At 35.6% G+C, this 19,863-nt stretch overlaps 1 protein-coding gene across 1 annotated transcript; it reads left to right on the forward strand.

The window, feature by feature from the left end:
- Positions 1-6,387: 6,387 nt before the first annotated feature.
- Positions 6,388-18,956, forward strand: LOC138314805 (RNA-binding protein 45-like). Its single transcript, XM_069255354.1, is given in 13 exon segments — positions 6,388-6,588; positions 10,251-10,348; positions 10,621-10,746; positions 10,839-10,965; positions 11,290-11,451; positions 11,934-12,065; positions 12,335-12,532; positions 12,998-13,029; positions 13,032-13,171; positions 13,391-13,451; positions 13,642-13,903; positions 14,133-14,313; positions 17,689-18,956. Coding segments are annotated over 12 exon segments (1,701 nt in total). The 5' UTR covers positions 6,388-6,401; the 3' UTR covers positions 14,309-14,313; positions 17,689-18,956.
- Positions 18,957-19,863: the final 907 nt, after the last annotated feature.

The raw sequence follows: 19,863 nt of genomic DNA on the forward strand, positions 1-19,863 counted from the left end.
ATCTGCCATTTTCAGCAATGTTTCCATGGTTACAGGAAAAAGTACAAAAAGTGAAAACCTTAAAATAGCAAAAGGCACTACTAGACCATAAGACTAATGTGCCTATGGAGTTCCGTGCATATATCTCAACCGGTTTTCCAGTTATGCTGCGGAAACGAACCTGGTACAAAAATGATATTTTCAGCAATGTTTCCATGGTTACGGAAAAAGTGCAAAAAATAAAGTGCAAAAAATGAAAACCTAAAAATAGCAAAAGGCACTACTAGACCATAAGAACAATGTGTCTATGAAGTTTCATGGAAATATCTCTGCTGGTTTTAGAGTTGTGCTCCGGAAACGATTCTTACACAAAAATCTGCCATTTTCAGCAATGTTTCCATGGTTACAGAAAAAAGTGCAAAAAGTGAAAACCTTAAAATAGCAAAGGGCACTACTTGACATTAAGACCAATGTGTGTATGAAGTTTCGTGGAAATATCTCTTCTGGTTTTAAAGTTATGCTCCGGAACGAACCTGGTACAAAAATATGATATTTTCAGCAATGCTTCCATGGTTACGGAAAAAATGCAAAAAATGAAAACCTAAAAATAGCAGAAGGCACTACTAGACCATAAGACCAATGAGTGTATGAAGTTTCGTGGAAATATCTCTACTGGTTTTAGAGTTATGCGTCCGGAAACCATTTCGTACGGACGGACGGAAAAGCGGACGAAACCCATTTGTATATACCCTCGCGCCAACTTCGTTGGGCGGGGTATAGAAAAACACTTAATTCCTAAATTTCACAAAAATTATATTACAAAAAAAGTTACAGTGACACTATACTAAAGAATTATATAACTAAAAATCATAACGAACCATGTTTCCTTATGTTTTTATCTTAAACCATGATAGAATGAGTAAGAGAATGAAAGCAAATGAGTGTGGAATATATTCTGAAAATATACAATTAAAGATTTATGATTATTTTATAAGAAAAAAAGAAAGCTAACAAAAAGTAAGGATAGATGGATATAGAGTGATTATTGACCAATATAAATCAGAAATTTGAATGGGGGTGGACAGTGAGTAAAAGTGTATGTATAGGATAGATGGATTATATGAAATTATATATATATATTGTAAAGATGAAGTGATCATTGGGAAAAGGAAAAAAAGAAATTAAAGCATTATCTATTAAAGGGAGGTAATGTTATAAAGGAATGGATTGTCTCCCCTAGACTAATGTTATGAGTGGGAACAGATTGTCTCCCTTTATGTATTACACAAACTACATGTACTATATAATCTCTGGTAATTTCTGAAAATAATCCTCAACCAGGATATTAAATCACCAAATATAATAAGTACAAGAGGCCCAGAGGGCCTTTAACTCAGTAAATCAATCGGGAACCTTCATCACTTTCCGTAAACGAGAAAATATTCTTTTTTTATTTGTATTCTTTAGAGAATGCCCGAGGAGTTCCGATTGCTCAGTAAATATGACCAAAGTTAGCCTTTTTAGCCCCAGCTACTCCAGACTAGTCCCAATCTGATTAAGATACAGATCCTTATTATCACTATGCACGTTTGATCAGAGGATCTGACAACATCCCATTAGGGGTCACGTTCTGGTGACCTTTTGAAAAATATTGCTGCTGCCAGAATTGTTTTGGGACGAAACAGTTTTAAAAAAAAACAGTCAGAATTATTTAATGTACATAGTCATCTCGCCCAAAGAGCACAACAAAGCTAAGTGTATATTTATACTGGGACGAAATGGCGTTTTCAATTGATGTAGCTAGGAGTAGAAAATGCTTTTGATTTGATGTACAGGTGGTATAAAGGTCATGCGAACATGACCTCTTATGGGATGTTGTCAGATCCTCTTTTGAACGGAGTGGTTATAAGTATTTTAATCAGATAAGTCTATTTACCATGTCCACAGGGACCTGGCACGAAATGTTTTAACCAACAGTATACATATATATATTTATTACAGTAATATTTTATCAAAACCTACAGCTTTGCCTATGTCTAGGAACTTAGAATATCGATAATATCAGTATGCGTAAAAAAAAAAACATCGCCCATACGACTTTGTGTTCTGGTATTAACATATGGTAAGGGAACACCAGTATCACATAAGGTTGATATAGATATAAAGTAATCGTTTAAAACATTAGCTTTTCGTTCATTATCTACCATAATAGTATTATTAACATGATATCTTAATGGGGATATTAGAAACTCTATCACAACCCTTTATTAAATTACGCAGAAGTTTCCAGAAATCTTTTTGGTTGTTTTTGGCAAAATTGTCTAATAGTCCATTTACATTAGCGAAAAATAATTCCCTGGTTCTGCGTTTTAAAATTATTGCTTTTTCAAATTTATCTAAATTTAGCAATGGATAGCTACGTTTAAGTTTTTTATGTAACCTATTTCTCACTCTTATTTCATGTCGTAATTCATAGGTAAACACGGCTTATCATTAGGTCTTATAATAATATTTTTAGTGGGAATACAAACATGGGCATAGTCCGAGTATTTTTTTTTTTTTCAGAAAATAATTTACTCATATCATTACATGATTGAGCGCCTCTAAATAACAACCATAGGGACCTGGCATATTTTGTATAAGATCGGTAATTAGCATTTTTATATCATGGTCACCAGATCGAACGTAAACAATTATTAGTACATTCAAGGACGTATATCTCACTTATAAATCCTTGGTACATTTCAATCATAGTGGCATCGATATCATGATCAGAAATATATCGTGATCTACATACATCGATAACACCGGCAAGCTCTATTTCGCACGCATCGCTGACCAGCACGCGTACGGGATCTAGTGACAAAGCGCGCGTTTGACCTACACGTGCAGGTTAGTGTATGACATTGGAAAAGGAATATGGACGTATACTATCACTAAGTATATGTGACGGGTTTCTGAGAGTCAAATGTTCAAGTCTTCAACTATTATTACATGCCGATTTTCATCAAGTGCGGTTTCAGTGGAGTTTTCAAATTGTTCCCAAAGAGGATTTATACTATCATTGGGTCTGTAACTGTGTAAAGGAGGTATGAGGAATTATTAAAGAATATTCTACCCATACGACTTCACCTGATGGAAATTCTAAGTCAAGACAACGTTTGGCATAAATATAATAAAATATATAGACGACAACACCTCCACCATAGGAATGTACACGGTCTGTATATCGTCATCAGAAATAGTGCTGTCTAAATGAGATTCGGTGATGCATACTATACGTGGAATTCACCTGCAATGTTTTGGAGGTGAGTTATTTTATTTCTTAAGCTGCGAATATTTATGTGGAATATAGTCAATATATCAGTGTTTGTGCCTTGACCAGGTTTTACATGTATATCCATACAAATTAATAGTAAAATATGTAGGACTAGAATAAAGTTTGTATTACTGAAATAACCGTGTATAACCTGAAATAGAAGAGTGTAAAATGAGATCTTGAATGGACAATTAAGGTTTAAGACCCTGTTTAATATATCATGTCTAAGCTGTAGTTGAAGAAAACCTAAATAATGTCAAATTTTCCAAACAATGTATATGTGTATGCCTTTATAAAGTCGAATCCGGTCAAACCAGCGTTCCTACTACATGCTATAAACACTAGTAAACATAATGACATGGTTGTTTGGTGACAGAAATATGTACTGAACCCTGTGGACATGCAAAACTGAAAATTTACATTTTTTGCATAATTTGCCAAAATTTACAAACAACACATCAGCCTAATTCACTATTTTAATAAGATTGGTGGCTATTGTTAATCCCATGTGAGTTTAATCCATCTCTAATGCCCGTGTTTCAATTTCTTCATGTGATAAATTTGCTGATATGAACTTTGATAATGTTGGAGATTTTAATCAAACATGTGTTTATATGGTTTATTTTATATCATTATGCAGTAACATGTAGTCTGACTGAATTCTACCTGACATGATGCATGTGGTTGGAATGTGAATTATTAAACTATGTATAATACCTGTGATATTTGATGTTGTGTTTTAGGATTAGTGTTGTTTTAAATCTCATGTTTTACATGATGTCGTACCACTGGTAGAGAAGCACTCATACTTGCCAACCTTTCAAAATTGTCATAGGGGAGAAAGTGTGTGACCGACATTTCCTAACCAAAACATGCGTCGCGCACGGAACAAATTCAGCATAAACTAAGGGGAGATTAAATTACACTTTTTATGATTCAAATGATAGGGCAACATTTAGGTGTGTTATGGGTTCAAATAGGAAGCAGGGGTATGATATGCCTTTTAAATGATTTACACTTCTAGTTTTATCAAATATTACTGGGTTGGGTTATGCCCAAGGGAAAGGTGGGAGTGGGTGTGTTGGAATATACAACATAATCCATTTTCATAGACACAGTCATTACTTTTTTTCAACAGAATTTGTAACAGATAAAACAAGTCTCGTTAAATAACATGTACACATTGCAATAATACATAATATAGCGCCATTCCATCAATAAATATTTACACCAACAGCTATAGCTTCAATTAATCGCTATATACAAGGGGAGACAATCTCTGTTTAATTACTCTTTATAAATATTATAAGGGGGGACAATCTGTTCCTCCCTAGTCAACCAGACAACATCAAGCTAGTTAAAAACCCCAAGAATGCCTGAGGAATTCCATTGATCTATGTTCTATAATATGAATCATGTAGTTGCTGGTTACAGTGCCAATGTACATTGTATATAGGTTCATCTCATGGCCAGAATTCTTAACTGACCTCTCTGTATCCTCAATACTCCAGGAGTTAATATCACTAAAGTTATGTCCAGCCCTGGACCATATCATTGTAAAACTGGAGGCAACAGAAAACACAGGTAATTTCGTCCTTTGATATACATCAAAAGAATAGAATAACAGTATGTACACTGTGGTTGGCTGTGTGGTTTTGAAGCTGGGAGTGTTCACTCTCTCTGTAATCTTCAAATGAAGTTCTGCAGGCCTGTTATTTGTCAGTTTACTTTTACCTGAACTGCCTCCAGTTTCACTATGAGATAGTCCAGGGGTGGATACAATATCAGCGATAGTAACCCCTAGAGTACCAGGATGACCACTCTGCTTAAATATATATGTCATTTCTGGCTTGTTGTTTATGGGGTAGGAGCTTGTAGCCTTGTACTGTTGTATATTACCGATTTTTCTTTTAATTTGCTAAAAGATTAATACCTATAGCATGTTTTTAAAATGATTGAAAATTGTTGACATAATTGATAACACTTGGAACAAAACGAAAAACTTTATCTTGTATCCGGTCAAAAATTTGATATTAAAAACCAATTTGTAGTCAAATTAGTGTTATGTATATTGGTATAAAATAATGAAAAACATTAGCATTTATAAAAAATACCCGTTTGTTAATTAATAAACTAGTACACCGCCGACAGAGCTTAAACAATATACTCATCACTTAAACAATAATTGGTGTTTAATCGTGTATATGTTTAATTAACACTGTTGCAGGTTATAATTGTACAAAGTTATACGGTGGCCTTCAAACTTTGCGCTAGAGGAAATTTCACTTTAGCTCAGTCGTTAGAGTGGCAGCTAGATCAGTAAGTCCGGGGTCACAGGTTCGAGCACGGCTGGCGGCACACTACTCACGCCCTGTTACATTTGGTGCCGCAGACCACTCAAAGTGGAAGTATTGGAGACTTCCTTGGAGAGAGAACCTGGGTTGGTCTGTGTTCGGGGGCGAACACATTTGAAGTGGGGATCAAGTAGTGTAGCAGTGTAGTAATAGGGTCCCGTTTTAGCTTCGCCCTAGAGGGAATTTCCCATTAGCTCAGTCGGCAGAGCAAAGGACCAGTAAGTCTGGAGTTGCGGGTTCGAACCTGGCTGGCGGCACACTACTCTCGCCCTGTTACAACACAAAAAAATAAAATAAATTTATTTATTTGCTTTTGATACATGCACAATCAATACTTCATTCCATATACATATTGTAGCTAGGACATAGTGACACGGATTTTTTTCGAGATGCATTAATTATTTTTTAATATTTCTTGAAGTTAAATAAAAAGTTCAAACTTTTTTTAATGTCCGGTGGCAATGGTGTAACGTTTAAATAAAAAAAGGTTGACACAAGGGGTCCCCTTGCCATATATCCAGAGTATCATTGTTAGAAAACACCATTTCATGCCCTTTATGCCTTTTTTCAAAGGCATAGCAAATAAAAATCGCGCACAAAAATACTTATACAACTAGACTTTTAACTAATATTAAAATATAATTTGTTTCTCTCCAACTGTTTCTTACAATTCGCATTTTTTTCCCGTTCTTTTACAGTCCTAAAAATACATGAAATTTCGTTCCGCATGATTAATCTTCGAAACCAAAATGGCGTACAAACCTTACGAAAAGCGTCACCGGGACTTGCAGGAAGATGTGCGTCCTCCAAACAGCAGACTTTTTGTTATATGCGGAAAGGGGGTCAAGGAAGAAACATTCAAAGATGCTTTTGACGAATATGGGACGATTGAAGATATATGGGTCGTTAAAGATAAACGTACAAACGAGGACAAAGGTAGCACTGCCGACACATCGTCATAATAAATGCAACGATTTCCCCGTCTCATCACCCTGTTAACCATACTGCATACCTAAATGTATAGCATTATAGTATACCTCTCATATAAAATATAGATAGCCCGCAATACTCAGGTGTAGTTTGAAGTTTATAAATAACTTGTGCATGTGGGCAGTATGGGGCGAGATGACCAAATAGTGAAATCCCACCGGGCCAAATGATATTACTTAATTGCATTTTGAGAATTTGATTTAAATATACCGCTGTATTTATTTGACAGTGTTTTAAAGCTAATAATGAACGTACCCGGCGATAATTATGTATGTCTGTACAGTGCATGTGTTATTGTATTTGGGGTAGAAAGGATGGGGGCGGGTTTGATGGGGGGGGGGGGGGGGGGGTTAAAACAAGTGGAGGTACACATATACAGTGACGTGCCAAAAGTCTTTCACATTTTTATGACGTCGCGTCGTCTTGTGATTTGGAATATTGCAACTTTAGAAAACCATAACTCAGAAACCATGGAACACATGTACACCTACCTGATATTTTAGTATTTTGTTGCGTGACCCTTTGCCTTAAGGTTCATGTAATGGCTTTAACCAGTGATATTTTGCAAGCCTATAACTATTACTGTGCTGCAATTGAACAAAACTAATGTCATTAATTGTTGGTATGTACCCTGGCTAACTGTCAGTCTCACTGTGGATATGTAATTTGTGAAGCTGCTTGTGAATTTCAGTAAAATAAGAGAACAATGTATATTTCTGGAAAAGACATAGAACTCGTGTGAATTGCATTGATGGCACCAAATAAGCATGCTATCGTGTTCAGTAGTGACTATGCCAGGTACTTCAACAGTTTTGTTTGGCAAAATCGGACCAGCGAATAGCGCAGGAGCCTATTGTCGTAAATGCAAATGGCTACTTAAAATGGCGGATCACAAATATAGCATATAAGAAGACATTTTAATTGATACAAGTGCTCTTATATACACTATAAGGTACTCTGAACATGACAAGAAGACTATTTACGAAAAAAAATAGTTAAAATGTGGACTTTGAGGCTCTTTCCGGAAATTTGCATTTTTTGGCCCCAAACAGATCGGTTGAACTATTTTTTTCGTGAAGAGTCTTCTTGTCATGTTCAGAGTACCTTATGGTGTCTATAAGAACATTTGTATCAATTGAGATGGCTTTTTATATGCGATATTTGTGATCCGCCATTTATAGCAGCCATTTGCATTTACTACAATAGGCTCCTGCGCTATTTGCTGGTCCGATTTTGCCAAACACACTGTTGGAGTACCTGGCATATTCACAACTGAACACGATGGCATGATCATTTGATTCCATTAATGCAATTCACACGAGTTCTATGTCTTCTCCAGAAATATACATTTTTCTCATATTTTACTGAATTTTACAAGCAGCTTCACAAATTACATATCCACAGTGAGACTGACAGTTAGCCAGGGTACATACCAACATTTAATGACATTAGTTTTGTTCAATTGCAGCACAGTAATGAGTTATAGGCTTGCAAAATATCACTGGTTAAAGCCATTACATGAACCTTAATTACTGCTTGGACTCGTCTTGGTAAAGTTGCATACAGCGCAGCAATATACCCCGGAGTAAATGAAGTCCAAATCAGAGTTACAGCATCAATAAGTTCTTGGCGACTTTTAATAGTATGCTGCACTCACTGTAGACGAATCTTAATCATTCTCCATACATTTTCAATAATGTTTATATCTGGAGACTGAGAAGGCCAGGTTAAACAATTAGTATTGTTTTCTGTTTTCCACTGCTGGGCCCTTCCCGACATGTGTGCAGGACAGTTATCATCTTGGAATATCCAAGGCTTATCAGGAAAATGTTTCAAGACAACAGGCCATAAATTTTGATCTAATAGTTCAATGTACTTATCTGTATTTAAATTTCCTTCTATTGGTCTCAGACACACCTACTCCGGAGGCACAAACACACCCCCAAAACGACACTGACACTCGGGAACTACCGTGACGTACAGTCCTGATCCCCAAACACTCGGGACGCCATTTCTCGTCGGCTTTTCTCCACACATACACTTTTTGATCAGTTCCTAAAACTACTTGTGTCTCATCAGAGAATATTACAGTGTTCCAATTTTCAGAAATTGTCCAATTTTTATGTCACCGGCACCACTCAACTCGTTTTTTCCTGTTAACTGCCGATATCGTCAACGTCTTACATACAGACCGCCTGGAATAACCCTCAAAATGTAATCTTCTCTGTACAGTACGTTTTGAAACTTTAACAGGAGTAAATGAATTAAATTGTGTAGATAAATCTGTCAATGTTTGCCGACGATCATGTTTTACTAGGCGAAAAAGTTGTTGATCCCCCTGTTCACTTGTTAATCCTGGGCCGCCCGCTTCGCTGCTTATTTTCAATACTTTCTCTTTCTTTGAAATTCTTTAAAAATTTACTGATGGTTGAATGGGAGAATCCTACAATTTTGGCAATATCTACAACTTTTCTACCACCTTCTTTCAATCGTACCACTTGTTCCTTTTCAGCCAACGTCAATTCCCGGCGAACCATCCTTCATGATTGTTGACGTCTGCTACAAAACTAAAAATAGCCCCCGCGAATTTGACAGATATGGGAGATAACCCCCGCACTTCATCTTGCACAACACAAAAGAGTTCCGATTCTAGTACTAATTTTTGGATTGCGAGGAAAGAAATTCTAATTACTTCCGGGTATTGACCGACGACGCGTCATAAAATGTGAAAGACTTTTGGCACGACACTGTACAATGCCGGCACATGATCTTGCTCACCTAAGAATTCCGTAGCCGACAGATAATTAATTTGGTATTTATTAAATTGTTATATCATGGTGAGTGCAAGGCCCAAACATTTGTTTTTCAGTACCTTCGGCTTCCAAAAACATTTCCCTTACTCTATGTTGGAACTGGAAGTAAACGTCATGGCACATGATCTTGTGCAGTACACTGTATAATCCAATTTTAATAATATTATGATATTCAATTACTTAGATGACCATTCAAATTTCAATAAAAAACAAATTAATTCGATTAGAAATCAGTTTGCAATTTTTACAAATGTCAAATAAAAAGTGTTGGCGAGTTTTTAATCAGGTGACATTTTCTGCCATTCTTCCACTATGGCCCGAGGTAACACTATATGTCTGTATCTTAGACTTAATACTGAGATTGTATTAAAATTTTCATAGCCATTCTGTACTAAAAAATTGTATGTCTTTATAATTATATATAATAAGTTTGCTAAAATTTCTTATGTGCAAGATTATGTGCCGCGCAAGATCATGTTCCTTTCCTGTATATATATAATTTATTGGTATTTGGATAATAGCAAGACTTTCTATAAAGGGACTTTTTAAATTTCTTTCATTTGAAATTCGTGAAAAGTTCCATGAAAGAAAATGGAATTTAAAAATAAAAACTTGCATTAAAACATTATTTGAACTTTTAAGTTGTTATCAAAAAATGAATTTCTGCTTTAGCCATTTTATTTTCACCATATTAAAAAGGCAAGAATTGACTGATGTTGACAACATAAAAATACTGTTTTGACTAATATATGAATGCCTTCATTTGGTTGTAAAATGTATTTTGTTTCAATGCAGGAGTGGCCTACATCAAGTTCTCCAAGTCATCAGAGGCAGCACACGCTATGGAGGAGATGAATGGCAAACAGCTGGATGGCTCCCCGAAACCAATAAAGGTACAAAAAGGAGAAAGAAAAAGAAACAGTTAACACTTGCAAATACTGCATTCTTTTTGCGAGAAGTTAAAGATAAAATAAAATATTGTAGTGACTGTTTTGAAACTTCTGTGCAGTATGCATATGTTTGAAATGATATATGAGGTTCTCATTGCTCTTGTAAAGCTGAAGAATCTGTAGTGTAGGAGACATTAAGAAATCTTTTATGATGTTACTTTCTATTTATATACATGTATTAATAGTACTACATGTACACATTTCTTGCTTTTTAGGTTCTAATTGCTAGCAGTAAAAGGGAAGGATCTGTGCGGGACCCGAAGGAAGATGAGAAATTACTGAGGTTGTTTGTTATTGTTCCAAAGACGTACACACGTGAGGATCTGAAAAAAGAGTTTGAAGTGAGTACTCTCCCTTTCTGTTAAAAGTATCTTCCTTTGATAAAGGTTTAGCCGGATACACAATGTTAATTGGTGATTTTTGTATTGTACAGAAATATGGTGATGTTGAGAGTGCTACATTAGTGACTGACAGAGCATCTGGAGAGAACAAAGGTTTTGGATATGTCCGTTATCACCGAGCCTATCATGCTGCACTAGCTATGGAGACATGTGATCCATGTATGTATTTTTATTAGAACTTCTACATCAGATAGATTTTCCTAAAATGACGACCAAAATTTTGTGGAGATTATTAATGCGTTTGTTTACCTGTAAAATACCTGGTGTTTTTTATTGAGTCAACATTTCCAGTAGATTTCATGACTTGGATATTTAGGTATTCTTTGAGGGATAATCACTAATCAGCAGTTTTATGATCTTGGTATTGAGATTAATCAAGTGGTTGGCACTTGTGTGTCAGTCTAAGAAAATCTACAAATAATAGTTATTTTTCAAAATTAGTAATAAATTCTTGTATAATTGTAAGGGCCATGTTGTTTGCAGCTTTTAAGCCAAAGTTTGCTGACCCAAAGCCTACAAGGGATGACTTTGATAATATGCACAGTCGAAAAGACCGTGGGGACCGAGACAGAGACATGTACGGGGGGTACCAAGGGGGATATAGAGACATGATGGGAGGCGGTTACAGCTCCAGAGGGGACAGAGGTAAGTTTTCAGTCAAGGGGTACTAGTGGGAGATATCGAGACATGATTGGAGATGGTTACAGCTCCAGAGGTAAGTTTTCAGTCAAGGGGTTATGGTACCAGTGGGGGATATCGAGACATGATGGAAGATGGTTACAGTTCCAGAAGGGACAGAGGTAAACATTTTAGAGATATCTGTATAAAAAAGTGAAAATACATTTACTTTAGTGAATCTACATGGGTAAAAGTTGAATGGCAAATAGTAGTGGTAGGTATGTTAAATATGACAAGCAGTTGTTGGTTTAAATGGTAAAACTAGACTCTATAGGAAAAAAGTCGTATTTTTCGCAGATCAAATGCAGTAAGAAATATTTGGCTATTTTTATCTATCTGTCTATATATTTTACTGAGGGTTTTATATTTATGTGTCTGTGAGGTTAATCTTTGGCCACTAGACATATTTGGTGTAGGATTCAATATAAGCGACAGGAATTTTGTTCCAGGCATGAAAAGAGGCTACCAAGATATGGGGATGTCGAGGTTTGAGATGGGACGTAACAACAGTCGAGAGGATTATGGAGGAAGTAGTGGTGGTGGTGGTGGTGGTGGTGGATATTACCAGGAACCAAGCAGGAGTAAGTCTGTCAACCATCTGGTGACAACGGCTTAATATCCAGATACAAAACACTCTTCACTGATCTCCACTGCAACAGTCTCAAATAAATTATTTTGTTTATTGATAAAAGATGTTAAAACATGGCCATACACAACACAAGGTTGATGTTCTTGAGAAAACAGGGTAACATCAGAAAATCGATCCCAAAGCTGAATTTTGTTGTCCAATGATATATATATATCACACCACCATCTCCCAGCTCTTATTATTGATTGACTTATGTTACAGTGCCCTCGTCCCAACCCTTGTTATCATTGGCTGCTAATTCCTCACAGCCAGGACCTATGGAGATGTTACAATCATACCAGAGTCACGGTAGTACGCGCCTACACATTACCGCACCGATCGGTCTCACCCAGGGCTATCTGACTCGACTATTCAGTCTTATTCCTGGGCTCGAGTACTGTGATCTCAATGAAACCACAGGTGGGTTTAATGCAGTTTCATTGTCCATGTAATAACTACTGGTTTTACTTTTCTGGTGGTGTAGCATATTGTAGGTAATAATAATGTAAAGGTGAAAACTTTATGTAAGGGGTGTGTAGGGTTGTATAGCGACCAAACTTTATGTAAGGGATGTGTAGTTGTCTATAACGGACAAACTTTTAAATAGAGATAAGACACAATGTAGGGAACTAGGTCCTGCAAAAAATAAAATGGACTGATATTATCCTGATATTACAAGTACATACTAGCTTCATACTTAAAATTCATCACTGTAAAGAACAATGATTTTACCATTGTGGTGTAATCAGGACCCGTTTTGATAAATTTACACTTTTTGCTGTAGTTGATGTCATTTTGATGTCATTTCTGCTGAAATTGCATGTGTATAATCTTGATTTATGCATGTTTTAATTTATATTGAAATGTTAACGATCATACCTTCAGGTGTGGCATATGCAAGATATACCACAGGCCAGAGTGTGCGTCATACGCCCGCGACAAGCTGGATGGCTTTGAGTATCCTATCGGAAGTCGGCTGATGGTGAGGTTTGCAGATGGACCAAATAGTGCACCAGTTCCTGACCAGTCCAAACAGGACATGGGGGGCAGCTATGACAGGTAAAATAAGGACTTGTTACTTTGATTACACCATAAAAAGGATAATTTTCTCTCAGGATCAGAATTATTTTTATATTTTACACTTATTTTACTCCTGGCAGTAGTTAATGGTGTAAAATTAAATCAAATTTGTTTGTGAAACCTAACATGTAGTTATTTAATGCAGTTGTTTTAGCAATTTTTTTCCAATGGTTGTGATTTTCTTCTTTATCCCACTAGTTACCGTGGATACTGTGCAGCTCGTCCAGACCAACATAAAGCTGAGGACATGATTCAAAGAGTAAGTATATACTATAAGTTTTTCATCAACCTATTCTCTTGTTTGGTTTACTGTCTATAGTTGTAAATATAACGTGAAAGAAAAAAATATTTTATTCTTTCCCTAAACATCTGAACAATTTCCAATAGTTTGATTATCAATTAGGATTTACAATTGTGTCCTTAGGTGATCCATTATTCATGTTTTACAGGCAGCACTGATACTTGAGAAGGCTGGAATAAACCCTGATCGAGTGCTCACAGGCAATACGGGGATAGGTGCTGTGGGCGGGGAAATGGAGAGGGTGGCATACACATCCATCCCCCTCCCATACCCACAGTCTATGAAACCAGAAGACACAGAAGTTGTACAGAGACTTTTTATCGTCTGTCAGCCCTCAGGCATCCCAGAGAAAGTGTTAAGGGATGCTTTCTGTAGATTTGGAAATCTCATTGACGTCTATCTTCTTCCAGGTTGACAAATTTCTTCTCTTTCAAGACATTCTTATAAAACAGTAGCTATAAATGATCATGTATCATTAAAACAATCTTTATATAAATTTAACAAGATTACCTTTTTCACTGAATAAACTTTTAAAATTTACATATGGAGTTACTTTGTGCTTAAGAATTTCCGTTCCATTATGTACTGGGGCCTTCAATGCTAAATGTAACTTTATCAATATTTCTATTGTTTATACAGCTCGTAACTATGGTTACGCCAAGTTTGCCTCAAAGGACTCTGCAATGCGTGCTATCCAGGTGCTACATGGTCAGAATCTGGCAGGAAATCGCCTGAAGGTGTTGGAGGCCGAGCCACCTAAAAATGAACATAACGACAGTACAGGTGACGAAGAGCCCAAGCGACCTCGTTACTGATACAGGTATATATTGTCCTTCATGCTCGACTTGTCTATACATTAATTTACACTCTTATTTCTGACTAACACAAGACCAAACATTCTCTGTTTAGTAAAGATTTGTACTCTTTCTCTGTATCGGCCTCTCTGAAGTTGACAACATTTTTGTAAGGCTTGTTAAACAACAAATCTAATGTATCTGATGTACCGGTAATATTTTTGCAGCTTAGCTGATTGAAAGCATGTGTTTGGCATGTACTTAGTTGATAACAACAATCCAGATTTTGAATAAATCACATCTGTAAGATATTCTGTGAATGATATTTAATCATGACTTTGCTTCTTCTTTTCCTGCTTCTGTCCCCCTTATGGCAACTAACTTACTCTCTCTTCAAATGTTAAGTTTGTTTAATACTACATACCTGAAAGATGACAATTTTTTTTTACACCTGTCATGCATGACACCTTTAATTATATTTCATCAATCAAGGAAGTTCCTTCAGTCTGGGAACTTCACACAGTTTGTTGTGAAGCTTTACTCCTTGAATTTGTCCATAGTCATCATGCTACAATCTTTAATGACTTGTGTACTCCAGATATAATACAGCTGTATATATTGTGTTAATTGTTAGATGATCATTAAGACCCATTGAGCCTCTTGTTTATTTCTCATTTTCACCTTGTTAAATGTCACAAGAATCTTAACTTAAATGTATTTACTAATATGGAATTCAAATTGCAGTCGTAACTTTCAGATTAGAATTCTTGTTTGCGAATGTTTTGAGGTTAACAAATACAAAATTGTGATATATGAATTATGATTAGAGCTGGTGTGTAAAACTTCATCATAACTTATTGAATATTTGCTGTGAATTTATGATGATTGATCTTTAAGTTTGAGAATCAAAAGAAAACTATTCACTTATACTTTTTCTACTCTTCTGGGCTTCCTTTCAGTCTTTCAGAATGCAAAATATGAAATTTTCTGCTGATAAATCAGTCAACTTAACTTAACATCTTCACATGAGCATTTGATCAAAATATAAAGGTAAAACTCCTGTGACTATGAATTTGATTTATCAGTAATTGGAGCTTTGTTTGCTTGTTTCCTCCTCTGGTTCTTTCTGCATATTACATGTATTGTTAGATTAATTACAACTACGTATATACGGGAAACAAGCTAAATAGAGCAGCATCATTATCAAATTTTCAATGTTTCATTCGGCTACAATTTATCAACATTGTAAAGGTAAAAAAAAATATATGTTTTTTACTAGACATACAATGAACATTGTTTTGTGTTTAGAGATTAAAGCTTACAACATCAAATGGAACTGATTTTGATGATGAAATAGGCTTTCTTGTTTCAAATGTGATTGCCAACACAATTGTTCCTTATGGAAGATGCATACAATATTATTTCAGGGTAAACAAAGAGCATTGAGATGTTTTGGTTTGTTTGCCTTAAATTTGATTTGTTTCCTTCAATATGAAAATAGATATGACTGAGGTGGCTGTAAATTTTGCTGTTTATTAGCCCACCATCATCAGATGGTGGGCTTCCCGGCTATTCAAATTACTTTTCGTCCGTGGTCCGTCCGTCTTCCGTCCGTCAACATTTCTTGTTACAGCTATTTCTCAGAAAGGGCTGAAGGGATCTTTCCCAAATTTCATATGTAGGTTCCCCTTGGGCCCTAGTTTTGCATATTGCATTTTGGGACTGATTGATCATCAAGATGGCCGATGGGCAGCCATTTTGGATTTTGACAACTGGAGATTGTTATCGCAATTTCTTTAAAAGTACTGAAGGGATCCTTCCCAAATTTCACATTAAGGTTCCCCTATGGCCCTAGTTGTGCATAATGCATTTTGTGACCAATCAGTCAACAAGATGGCTGACAGGCTGCCATCTTTGGTTTTGATTGTTAAAGTTTGTTACCGCTATTTCTCAGAAAGGACTGAAGGGATCCTTCTCAAATTTCACATGTAGGTTCCCCTAAGACCCTATTTGTGCATATTGCATTTTGATACTGATCGGTCAACAAGATGGCCAACAGGGCGCCATCTTGGATTTTGACATTTGAAGTTTGTTACCGCTACTTCTCAGAAAGTACTGAAGGGATCTGTCTCAAATTTTATGTGCATGTTCCCCTTGTTGTGCATATTTCATTTTCAGTTTGTTACTGTTATATAGATACATCTCAGAAAAAATAATGAAATGATCTTTCTCAAATTTCATATGTAGTAATATGTAGTTAAAGATTGAAAAGCAGAGAAATGAACCCTCTTTCCATTGTCAGACGTAGATCATTCCTTTAATTGGTGGGCGCTGAGATCCCTCTGGGATCTCCGGTAATGAACTCTTCTGTACATTGGAAGCTTTAGTCCTCGACCTCTTTAACTTGAAAAAAAGTTTATATTGTCCTTAGGGCTATTCCAGCAAAACATATATGGTAGGGGGGGAAGGCACTTTGAAATTGGGAGACCCATCGATAGAATCAATTTTCAATTTTGTCGACCCCTCTACATATCTATTTTTTTGTGAATGAGACTATGGCATAGAAGCGAATTAATTTTTAATTTTGATCCAACGTCTTTTTGCATTTGCATATTTTGATTTCTAGCATCACCAAAGATTTCTAGGACAAAATTGTACCGTTATGGTGCAGTGAACTATTGCTTGATGTGCTGCATCTATTATTATATTTGTATAAAGGTAGAATCTGTCTAGAACCAGCGGAAAATCTACTCAAGATACTTGAGTGTTGCAAAAGTAGACATCTGGACATTCACACTTAAGCATTTTGATACTGATCGGTCAACAAGATAGCCAACAGGGCGCCATCTTGGATTTTGACATTTGAAGTTTGTTATCGCTACTTCTCAGAAAGTACTGAAGGGATCTGTCTCAAATTTTATGTGCATGTTCCCCTAAGGGTCTTGTTGTGCATATATCATTTTCAGACTGATCAGTGAACAACATGGCTGACAGGTAGCCATCTTGGATTTTTATATTTGAAGTTTGTTACTGTTATATAGATACATCTCAGAAAAAATAATGAAATGATCTTTCTCAAATTTCATATGTAGTAATATGTAGTTAAAGATTGAAAAGCAGAGAAATGAACCCTCTTTCCATTGTCAGACGTAGATCATTCCTTTAATTGGTGGGCGCTGAGATCCCTCTGGGATCTCCGGTATGAACTCTTCTGTACATTGGAAGCTTTAGTCCTCGACCTCTTTAGCTTGAAAAAAAGTTTATATTGTCCTTATTATCCCTATCATTTATTGCCATTACTAGATTATGAAACACTCCCTAGAGAACATGGCCTGTATAACATACAGTTATCAGAACAATGATGTAATGACCTTTTGTCTGACCACTATTCTCTTTTACAGCCGACTGACCATCCTGACGCTGAATTAACTGACCATAAGACTTGAGGATGACGGAAACGAACCAGACAAATTCTCTTGGAGCATTACTGACTTCACTGGATGGAGACAACTTTACAGAACAGAAATGGAATATTTTTCTTGGTTGACTTTTGGATTGTCAAGTCTATATGACGGGGGACATGTCTTGACTATTGTCGACACCAAAGTTGACAATTGTCGACATTAAACTGACAAGCTTGGAGGACTTTTTCTATTGTATTATATGTAGTTACTCATTTTCTAGAATGTATGCTATAGAAAGTTGACATTGTGCAACCAATCTTTACAAAGATGACTTCAATCAAAATGTGCATTTATAAGACTTGATGTACTTTTTAAAAATAAAAAAGAATACATTCTACTGAATTTTGACCTCAAGAAAGACTAAAAATGAATGCAATTTTATATCTGTTTATTGCAATTGTGTATTGATATACGAAAAGGTCAACATGTATCAGACAGCTTTTTCAGGACATTATTTCCAGTCATAAAAAGTTTTAATATTTATCAATAATGTTCCTGTGAACTCCATGTCATGCCAAACCATTATAGGACTGATTCATAATTTGATCACACCCTGGCCTTAATTTAAATTTTGATATATTGTAGCATTCAGAATACTCAAGATGTCAAAAATGGGACCATAGCACATATATTTCATTGTGGTGGACCAATGTGTAGTCTAAAACTAAAGTAAAATGATATTTCTTTAAGGAAAGGTGTAAAAAAAACAAACAAATTTGTATTAATTTTCATATAGGTTTAATCTCTGATTACAGCAATGCATGAACTTTGAAACAGAACTCTTTATTTCCTACATAGTTTACAGATTTCTCTCTGACTTTTTACTGCAGAATCAGACTTTATTGTACCTATACTATCATTGTTAGTGTTTTTATCTGTCATGTTATATTTGTTGTGAGTGACTCAGTCCTTTTGTATTATTCTCTAACAGCTTTATAATGTCATCATTTGTTGTCAGAGTTAAGACAAGTATAAATGTAAGGGATTTATTTGAAATGCTATAGATTGAACATAGATCTGCTTCTGATGTCTTAAGATTTAATGCCATCTGAAGAATTTCTGTTTCACACAGATAATTGATGACTAGATGACATTGAGAGCTACAGAGTTTGTTCTTTTGCTGTAAAATGAAAGACAGCTGATGTTATTTTGATATTTGTGCTAATTGGAAAACCAAAACAGTAATAAAGATATGGATGACTGATTTCCTTGAGGACTGTTTCATTTTTGAAAAAACAACTGATTACTGGTATCACATGTGATGTACTCTTTTATTTGAAAACATCAGGAAGTGTATGAAATGTTTGTGCTAGATTCATGAAATAATCTTCATATCTATAGAAATATTACTAAGATACACAGCATTAAGATAAACTAAGAATGAAATGAATAGTAATAGGCTTGTTACATATTTCTGAATCTGGAATATGATATCAATGTTCTGACGACCAGAAGATGGATGACAAGTTTCGAATATTTCTTCACCATTTCATATTGGAGACAATTTTTTTATTGTTGACAATGAAGATGAAATTTCATCAATTGCTGATGATGAAGATGACAAATGATCACCTGCTGACGATGAAGATGACAAATGATCATGATCACCTGCTGACGATGAAGATGACAATTGATCATGATCACCTGCTGACGATGGAGATGACAATTGATCACCTGCTGACGATGAAGATGACAATTGATCCCCTGCTGACTGCCTTGTGTCGTCTGTTAACAACTTGACACACTGCGGTGACAGACAATGCCCTACCTGTGAGGTGAACCTGGACAGGTGACATACTATTATATACAAACGCCACAAGTGTTTATGGTAAACGATCTTAAAAAAGGTAAAACTGCAGGTGACATTTTTGGTATAGTATGACAGTGACTGTATGTTGTTTTAAGTAATAATATTGAAATAATGATTTTGACTTGAAAATATGTTTAACTTTTCTTGAATCTAAATCTTTCCTTTAAATTTAAGAATAGGATGTACTTTTTCAGCAAAGAAATCCCAATGTGATATATTTTGGAAATCAAAAGTGCTTATCTGATCTATTGAAGATGATATTCAAATGATAGTTATTACTGATATAAGTAATGATATAAGAT

This window comes from Argopecten irradians, chromosome 2 (genome assembly GCF_041381155.1).
Source record: "Argopecten irradians isolate NY chromosome 2, Ai_NY, whole genome shotgun sequence".
Taxonomy (NCBI): domain Eukaryota; kingdom Metazoa; phylum Mollusca; class Bivalvia; order Pectinida; family Pectinidae; genus Argopecten; species Argopecten irradians.